General features: G+C 45.3%; 1 protein-coding gene across 1 annotated transcript in view; it reads right to left on the bottom strand.

Annotated features, from left to right (window-relative positions):
• Nucleotides 1–361: 361 nt before the first annotated feature.
• ARHGAP25 (Rho GTPase activating protein 25) overlaps nt 362–10,020 on the bottom strand; it is a 77,736-nt gene continuing 68,077 nt past the window's right edge. Inside the window, exons 8-11 of the mRNA XM_030201857.1 lie at nt 7,068–7,189; nt 6,708–6,910; nt 3,498–4,102; nt 362–1,761 (exon numbers count right to left, since the gene is read on the bottom strand). Coding sequence (XP_030057717.1) covers nt 1,551–1,761; nt 3,498–4,102; nt 6,708–6,910; nt 7,068–7,189 — 1,141 coding nt within the window. The 3' untranslated portion in view covers nt 362–1,550. The remainder of the gene's footprint in view (nt 1,762–3,497; nt 4,103–6,707; nt 6,911–7,067; nt 7,190–10,020) is intronic.

Genomic DNA, 10,020 nt, shown 5'->3' with positions numbered 1-10,020 from the left:
TACATTTTGCACAGCCTTACCTTTAAGAATTGCCAGTAGCAGTGGCGTAGCTACGTGGGGCCACGGGGGCCTGGGGCCCTGTAGATTTGGCCCTGGACCCCCCTGCTAACGACCCTCTCGACCCCCCTCCCACTGCCAACCCTCCCCCACCGCCGTCACCATGGGCTACCTTTGCTGGCCAGCAAAGGTAGCCCATGGCGACAACGGCAGCGGTGGGGGAGGGTTGGCGGCGGGAGGGGGGGTCGAGAGGGTCGTCGGCAGGAGTCATCAAAGTTGTTGGTAGTGGCGGGTCGGCAATGGTGGGGAGGGGGGGTTGGCGGCGCCGGAGGGGGGGGGCTAAAATGTGCCCCCTCACCTTGGGCTCTGAACCCCCCTCCCGCCGAAGTCTGGCTATGCCCCTGGTGAGTACTTTCCTCTAGTACAGGGACTCTGACAGAAATAACCTCTCCAAAGTGAGAGTTACAGGGCATCTTTCTGGCCCAAATAAGAAAAGTCTAGAGCAACGTTTCTCAGTCTTTTCCACTCACAATAATAGGTCCACACTTCATCTAAGTGTTGGCCATTCCCTTAGCCGTTACACTGGAGGATATACTGTCCAGTACCCAAGCTGAAGGGAAAAGGGTTGTACCGAATTCAGTGGCATAGCCATGGGCAGGAACAGACCTAGCCAGCAGCAACACAGTTGTGATGTGGCTGGCGGGATGACCAAGCCCTACCAGCTGCAGACTCCCAGCATTTCCCCAAACCCCTCCAGACAATCAGGAGTCTCTTAACTGCCACTCTCCCATCCCCCCAGTACCTCTTAAATCCTACAGTTCGTCAACAGCAGTGAAGAGTGACATACCTGCTGCACTCGCTGCCTCTGAGCCTTCCTTCTGATTTAATTTCCTGTTTGTGGGACCAGGAAGTTGCATCAGAGGGAACACTTGGAGCCGGCGTGAGCAGCAGTTTATGAGTCACTGCTCACTGCCAACAAAGAACTAGAGGACTGTAAAGGTACCGGGGGGTTGGGGGAGTTTATTTAAGAAACCTCCAATCACCTGAGGGGAATGGAAGGGAGAGATGTGGACGGGGAGCAGGAATCTCATGCCCACCCACTTGGGGCTCAGGCCTGCCCAAAATTGGGTGTCTGGCTATGCCTCTAACTGAATTAGAAAGTTTTACAAAATTAGCCATTTACTTTCCCATGCAAAGGAATGAAGCACAAAGATGACCTCTGACATGTAAACAAGTATGGACGCCTCCTAAACATCCAAAGTTTGCTGTGAGTTTCCATTGCAGATTGAAGGATCAGGTCTTTATCACATCACTATGTTCTGCACTTGCCCCAACCCAAACTTTCCCATCTCTTTATAGATCTCTGGTTCATCGATTCACAAACAAGATGTTTCAGCTTTGAAATTCTAGATGCAACTACATGCAAACGAACTCAAGCTGCTCTGCTTCACACTCCAAACTCCTATTTCCAACATTGCTACCATCTCTGCAAGGTGAGGAAGGAGGAGAAAGATCCTGTATGAGTAAAATCAAATGCAGTGCGTTCTTTGCAATTACTCTGCTTTGGCCCCAGGCTCGCTCATTGATTTTAAGAAGCCTTGCATTTCTTGCTCTAAGATCGCATTCCTCTTTTCTGCATCGCTTCTGGAACGCTCCACATTCCTAAGGGTAATCTCCAGGGCTGAGTATTTCTTCTTTTCCTTCTCAATTTCCTCATTTAACTTGACCACCTTGGCCCAGACATCATAATTCTCCTTTTCAAGGCTGCAAGAAAAAAGACAAAGATGAAGGGGAGACTCCATTTTTCTAACCCTGTGCCTGAGTGTTGAGGTTCCAGGCTTATTGAGAAGAACACGGCAGTACAGTCAGTGCTATAAGCCCTTCTGATTTTGATCTATCAGAACATAATCTCAGATAACCTGATAACTGGTTCCAAAGAATCATCCCTGCAACAGACAAAGCTTTGTTATGAGTATGAGCCAACCTACAGGTAGCAACACACAGTTGCTTAATAATGAAAAGTTGGATAATACGGAAAACTATGGTAACCTACCCAAACAACGCAGAAACAAAGGCAGCAAAAGCAGGGTCCCAGCTCACAACAGTGGTAAAACGTAGGGTCCCAGGTTCAAAGCGAAGCCATGTGATGGCCAGGATTCCATTTTTGTGCTCTATATATTGAGTTTCAAATGGAGACTGTTCTTAATATTTGTTACCTTATCTGGAATTTTTGGTTCCCTCGAGAAATAGGAGGACTTTTACTAATTCCCCTTTTGCTATTCCTTCGGTTAAGGGTATTAAAGAGTTTAAGATTTGTGAAAGAATTCTTGCATATCAGCACCTGTTTTATTAGTTGTCCTAGTTCTTCTCTTTTTAGGAAGATGCTAAGTAGAGGAGTGTGGTAGCCGTGTTAGTCCACTCTTAAGGTTATCAATAGAAATCAAACAAAATAAAACATGGAAAAGAAAATAAGATGATACCTTTTTTATTGGACATAACTTAATACATTTCTTGATTAGCTTTCGAAGGTTGCCCTTCTTCGTCAGATCGGAAATAAGCAAAAAAGGAAGATGCTAAAAACCTCACTTTTTAAAAAGTTTCTTGTTAATAATTAGGTTCTGGATATTGTGTTCTTAACTGTACTTTTCAAGAGATTGTCTTGATATTCATCTCTTATTGTAAATCGTTTTGAACCTGGGGTATTAGCAGTATATAAGTATAAATAAATTGTAAATTGTCACTGGAGGTCTGCCAGATATGCCGAATGATCAGATCAGCGAAGGTCAGATAAGCGAGACTGTACTGTAAAACAATCTCATGGGGCCTATGAACTGACATGCACTCACAGGTCCTGTGGCATGACGCCCATCACACAGGTTTCTTAGCTAACATGAAATCTATATGAGAGGAGAGGGCAGGGCCTGCAAATACATGATGGCTGGAAGGTTCTGCCGCATGCCTTTTTACTTCTGGTGCTGCCAATGTTCAGATCTCTGGGATGGGGTATTGTGGTGCCACTAGTCGCCCTATTCCTCTTTAAGTCTGAGTGGATGCTCCTGCACTCAAAGTACCACCAGCAATAACGCTATCCCTGTCCCACTCCACATCCTAGGGCTGCAAGAAAACTGAGGATGACATTGCTGCCAAATGGTCTCATCCGGACTTAGAAGACCAGGCTTGGTTGATTTTTATCTTTCTCAACAAATGGATGAGGGGTTTGTTTGGGGGGGGGGGGGAAGGGAGGGGGATAAAATTGTAAAATGTTGGATGACTGATTTTGATTGTGTTTACTATAGTACATTGTTCCTAATTTTTTTCTTCTATTATGCCCAGTTAACCTTCAATAAAATATGTTTAAACAAAAATGCTGGCAGATGTTAATAGGTACTGGACAGATGTCAACATTTTTGTTAAAAACAACAGGACTGCTTCCAAGTTCTCAACATTTTTAAGTGGGTAGCAGTAGGCACCTTTCTTTGAAAGTGCCACACTGAATTTACCTTCTTATTCGCTCCTCATTTTCCTTTTTCTGCTTATCCATTTCTTTTCTCAGCTCCCAGACAAGGTTTTCAAGTGGGTGTGAACCCGCAGACACTGTGCCTGGCTCCGTAGTTCCCAAAATTGGACTGTTCCCCTCTTCTTGTTGATGTGGGCTTTGGCTTTCTTTTTCATTGCTCCTGCTGCTCAGGTTTCCTTTGCTCCTGCTGCTCAGGTTTCCTAAGAGGGTGCAGGTCTCTTCTGTGCTATCTACCCTGGAGGCAGGAACGTTATCATAGGTCGAAATCCGATGAAAATCCAGCAGACTGAAAAAGTCCCCAGAGAAAGATCTTTTGTGTTTTTCTGTTGGAGAGCCAGTGTTTGTCTGAAACCCCAATGTTGAAGTCCAGAAGTCACTGCTGAATATTTCCCCTTTGTAGCTGTTTGGTATCTCTCCTTGGGGAGCAGAGGTGATGGAACACTTCCTAGTGGGAAGGGTTTGAGTTCTTTTTCGAGGGCTTGTTTTCCACGTCTCTAAACCATCCTCGGACTGGTTAATTTCCACAAATGGACCTGGGCCATCGCTCAGTCCGGAGGATACAGATCTGTTCAAATCCAGGTTGTCTTTCTGAAAATAAAGCCAACAGAATTACAATACACATTACATTTACTACTACTACTACTCAACATTTCTAAAGCGCTAACAGACTTACGCAGCGCTGTACAGTCAAACGTGAAGAGAGAGACAGTCCCTGCTCAAAAGAGCTTACAATCTAAAGGACATAACAACATTTAGCAGAGATAGGTATCCTTTTTCATCTCATTTACAGGTAACAATGTGCTCCCCATTTTCTGGGCAGAGTTAAGCCAGTCCTGGCTGTCACATTATTGTGTGTAAGGACATGCAGTCCTGCTTTACTGAAGGGAATTAGAAATTAATCTTATAGTAAAAACCAGGACCAAATGAGCCTTTGCCAGAACAAGAGCGCCAGATGAGAGGCCGTTATTTCTGGTCACTGGCTGTAACTCTTCACAAAAGTATGCTGGCCAATGACAGCTTCAGAAAATGAATGCTGTAGAACATGTCCCAAAATCTTAATGTATCCTATGGAGGTGCTTTTTTTTTTTATATATAAGATTGGCAAATAATGACATCCAGCCAGGGTGACTAAAATATGTTCTCCCTACCAATGATTTTTGGACTATCATGCAATCTCGTTTCTTGTTTAACCCTGATTATTTTATCTAGCTGTTCCATTGTACTTACTGTGACCTTTGTAGTTTATTCAGAATATGGCAGCGAGGCTCCTTAACAACTGTGGCTTTATGAATATATTGGACCCCATCTGAAAGCACTTCACCGGCTGCTGATGATTTGATGAATTAGATTCAAGATTATTGTTTTGATTTTTAAGGCCACGACCTCTATCTATTTGAATACTTGCTTGCAGGCGCATCAGTGCTTGTTCGTCACAGTTCTCTGATCTTGGGCTTTTGTCTGTGCTTGTTATAAAATTCTGTACATTTGGATGATACCCATGACTGAGCTTTCTTAATTACTGGCCCACAGCTCAGGAACTTCTTTCCTTCCAATATTAGGACTGAATCTGATTGTTTTTTTCTACAACTGATTTGTTTGACTAGTCTTCATTCTTAACCTGATGTTATTTTGTTTTATGCTATGTTAAGGTTTGCGTATCTTTATTTGCTGTAGTGACCTGTCCTGAACAACTGTTTGATTTTTGTTTTGTTTTTTGAATCAGTGAGATATAAGCTGTAAACAAAAAAAACCCTCCCCCTTTTACAAAGATGCACTAACGGCTTCCAAGTGAATGGGCTGTGTCGGCATTACCATGTGGCTTTGTAAAAAATAGTGGTGGTGGGGGGGGGGGGGGGGGTAAATTTGTGGCTTTGTTATATCGAAACAAAAGTCACCACCAGAGTGGAGAAACACAGGAGTCCTCACAGGTACAAAACAAGAAAAGTCCAAAAAGTGGAGAAAGAGTAATGGCTCTTCAAGAACAGCCCATGGAACATATGAGTATATTGACAACCAATAAATACCAGAAAATAACAGATTTCAGAAATTTTTGTCTGTTCTTGTAGAGCCATTACTCTTTCCCCACTTTTTGGACTTTCTGGTTTTGTTGTAGGCCATTTCCCATCCAAAATGACATTAAATACAACCACATTTCATTATGTTTCTCCTCTGACATTTTTGGTTTTTAATAGTTTAGTTTATTTGCATTTTGATATTTATGGTTAGAATAGCGGGCTATAAGTTTTTATAATAGAAATAATAATAAGCCTGAACTAAAAGTTTAGTGCACACTAAATTTATTTAGCACTGATTAGGTAAAAAAAAAGTTTCCATGCACAACCCTACTGTATTCAGGAAATTTACAATATTAACCATAGTCACTACTTATATTTATTTTTGTTACATTTCTACCCTGCGCTTTCCCACTCATGGCAGGCTCAATGCAGCTTACAAGAGAAGCCCAAGTTTGGCCAATTCCTACCAGAAACACCTATAACCTATATTGTCTATTACACATCCTATAGGATAGCAACACCTCAGGACTATTAAAGCCCCCAATCAGAGACCACAATCATGTATTACATGTGCTGTGCTTTCTAGTCAGACAAAATCTGTGTAGCAACAAGAGCTCGCTGACCATTCCTTAATGGTCATGCCATTCTGATGGGACCAATTGTTGTTTATTCAATGAGATCACGTTTAGAATTTCTGTTCCAATTTCCATACACTCAAAAGAAACCATGAAACAATCAGGAGGAACCCACTTTGCTCCTTTTTGAGAAATTTATTCTTTAAATAATTCTATTTCAATCCCTTTAGCCTCCTTTTTATTTGCAGTTTTGAAAGGACAGAATGATGAGGCCAAATCATGTTTGTGGATACACAAAGATTTCTGGAAGGGGACATTGCTGTAGAAGGTGCCCAGCATTAACGTGGTTCCTCACATTCATGGTCTGTGACCTTGACAAAGGGTAGGCAACCACAATCCAAGGGCCAAAACTCAGTCAGGTTTTCAAGATTTCCGCAATGAATATGCATGAGATTGATTTGCATGTACGGCTTCCATTGTATGCAAATACATCTCAAGCATATTCATTGTAAAAACCTTGAAATCCCAGTTGGGTTGAGGTCCTCAAGGACTGTGGTTGCCCAACCCCTTACCTAGACTATGAAGATTTGGCTTGCATCTTACTTTTTGGCTTTTGCTGATAATTCCTGCTCTGGCTGGTGGCACCTCCTCAGCAGCATCCCATCCCACCGAACTACGGGGGACGGTAGCCTTCTTTGAGCCGCCCTTCTGGAAGGATGGGGAAGGAGGTAAATCTTTTGATTTAGGGAAGATTTTCTCATGGTGGCTAATCATTGCAGTCATCAGCTTCTGGATCTGGGGAGTACCTAAAGGAGAAAAGGCATTAGAGTGTGATCTCGACCCTGTATCACTTCAAACAGCTACAAACAACCTTGAGAAATTAGACCTTGCACAGCAATTATGTATGTGGAACAATCCACTCTTCATAGGAACTGATTTATGTAATTCATCCATTAAAGCTACCTTTCATTATTGTTACAGGGTCCTCTAGCTTTGGCCGAATGAGGTTCACACCAATCACAGTTGCCAAGTTATCCACACTCATCTTATTAACACTGGAGTTCAGTTGTATTTCATACAGAAACCTGCCAGAGATGAAGAGCAAAGTCTAACTTAGAAAAGGAGATAAAATCAACAATGATGAATTTGGTCTTCTGTAACCATTAGGTACTATTGGTGCAGATACTGTCTATTACCCACCCAAGCAGACCTCTGTCCTTTACAAACCTACAATTTCACCTTCCCCACAGGAGATGAGCAGTATCAGCACAGAAACCAGAACTCAGGGTGCTGGAGGGCAGTGAAAGAACAGGAGGACTACTCGGAGGGTGGGAATAGGAACTTAGACTGAAGGTCATAGGCAGGGGACAAATGGAAGGGGGGGAGGAATCACATTTTCTTGAAGGCTTGCAGGATTTCATGTAGCAGGAATGTTGTCATCCCTAGAATTTGAGCCTAGCAAAAAGAGAACAATGGGCTGCCAAGAATGGGTTGACACAGGGGCGTAGCCATGGGTGGGCCCAGGCCCAGCCACTTTTGCTCGAGGCCCGTCCTAACTAGCCCCAACCCATCCCTTGCTGCCTTTTCTCCCGCGGCTCCGGGTCCAGCCGTCTGGGAGCTTTGCCTACCTCAAATTCTGCTGCTCCCCGCCGCTGCCTCGGTCCCTGCAGCATTCTTTTTTGGGCCCTTAGCTGGCAGCGCTGCGATTCAAACAGGCAGCTCCGCTCACCTCTTCCGCGTCCATCTGGCCCTACATAAACAGGAAGTGCATCAGAGACGGTTGGATGGACGCGGCAAAGGGGAGCGGAGCTACCTGTGTGAATCACAGTGCTGCCGGCGATGGGCCAAAAAAGAATGCTGCGGGGATCGAGGCAGTGGTGGGGAGGAGCAAAATTTGAGGCAGGCAACACTCCCGGACAGCCGGACCTGGAGCCACGGGAGAAAAGGCAGCAAGGGTGTTGGATTGGGGGCTGGATTAATTGGAGGAAGGCAGAAGTGCTGGACTTGGGGGGGGGGGGGGGGGATAGTGCTGCCGGTCTTGTGGGAGGAAGGGGATTGGAGGGAAGGGCAAGAGCTGCTGGATGTGGGAGGAAAAGGAGGAGGGGATCTGGATGGAAGCTTCTGGCCAGGGGAGGAAGAGGAGGAAGGGGCTGGAGAGAAGGGAGAGAGCTGCAGGACACGGGAGGAAGAGGAAGAAAGGACTGGAGGGAAGGGAGAGAGCTGCTGGACATGGGAGGAAGAGGAGGAGGGGGCTGGATGGAAGGGAGAGATCTGGTGGACTTCAGAGGAAGAGGGGGCTGGAGGGAAGGAAGACAGCTGCTGGACTGGGAGAAATAGGAGGAGACTGGATGGAAGGGAGAGAACTGCTGGAGGAAGAGAAGGAGGGGACCTGGATGGAAGGGAGAGAGCTGCTGGACTTCAGAGGAAGAGGGGGATGGAGGGAAGGAAGACAGCTGCTGGACTGGGAGAAAGAGGAGGAGGATATTGGAAGGAAGGAAGGGAGAGAGCTGCTGGAGGAGGAGGGGATCTGGATGAAAAGGAGAGCGCTGCTGGATGTCGGAGCAAGAGGGGGCTGGAGGGAAGGGAGAGAGCTGTTGGACGTGGGAGGAAGAGGGGGAGGAGAACTGGAGGGAAGGGAGAGAACTGCTGGTATAGCACAAGGAGGGAGGGAAGGAAAATGGAGATACTAGACCAAGGAGATGAAGGAAAAGGGAACAAATACTAAACCTACAGTGTGAGGGAGGAAGGGAGGGCAGGGTATCAAGCAACCAAACCAGATGCTGGAAAGGGGAGGGAGTGAGAGGGAAAGAAACTGGATGGGGTAGGGTCAGAGAGGGTAGAGATATATTGGTACTGGGGATGAAGAGAGGGGAGAAGCTGGACAGAGAAATATAGGGACACAGAGAAAAGGAGATACTAAACATGGAGGAAGATAGAGGTACAGAGATGGAAGAAGATGGATAGTGAACATGGAGAGAGAGAGTAGAACTATCAAATGGACATGAGACCTTGGTGAGTGAGTTAAGAGAAGGATGTAGAAACCAGAGCCTGGGACCACCATGACTTGAAAAATAAAATGAGCAGACAACAAAAGGTAGCAAAAATAATTTTATTTTTCTATTTTGTGACTAGAATATGTCAGATTTGAAATGTACATCCTGCTAGATATGGCTGGGGCCCAAGGTAGAAATTTGGGAGGGGACACAAAAGCTTACTAACAGGCTGCACCTTCTTCAGATTCCAGCTGGCCTGGGGTTCTCTCTGGCTAGGGGGGCAAACGCAATTGCCCTAGTTGTACCTCCCCTCACACTATCTATTGCATGTGATGTTGCACAATATAGGAGAAAATGCATCTCTTTGTAATTTCTCTGTGCTGTGCTAAATGCAAGGTCTGGCCTCTTGGGATTTTGATTTAATTTGTTTATGGTTTGTGGTCACTTATTCTGTATTTGGCATTTGTATTCTCTGTGTGTGACCAAAGTATTCTGTTAGCATCAATTTTCTATGTAGTATTCTATAGGACTTTGGCTTGTTCAGTTTTCTTGATGTATTGATATTTTAGGGCCAAACTGTAATATTTAAGGCAGATTTGGGGGAAGCATATGTGTGTTGGAGGACCGTGGCTCAGTGGAGGATGAAGAGTGCACCCTCTTATATTTCCCCTAGCTCTCAATGTGGCCTGCAGCCACTGAGGCCAGCACTGCTACTCCCATTGAAGTTATTGGGAGTGGGGTAGGTGTGCGGTAGGAGTAGGGGCGTGGGCCGGGCATATCAGGTGGCAGGTGTTTCTCTAGTGCCCATCCACCCAACCTGTTGGCCCAGCCAAAAATTGCCTTCTGGCTATGCCACTGGGTTGACAGCCAAACTTTACTAAGGACCCGATGTGGGCCATGTTTCAGTGGAAGGCCTGCATTAG

This window comes from Microcaecilia unicolor, chromosome 4, assembly GCF_901765095.1.
Source record: "Microcaecilia unicolor chromosome 4, aMicUni1.1, whole genome shotgun sequence".
Lineage (NCBI taxonomy): Eukaryota > Metazoa > Chordata > Amphibia > Gymnophiona > Siphonopidae > Microcaecilia > Microcaecilia unicolor.
Note: the sequence above shows the minus strand (reverse complement) of the source record. Positions and strands in the feature narration are given on the sequence as shown.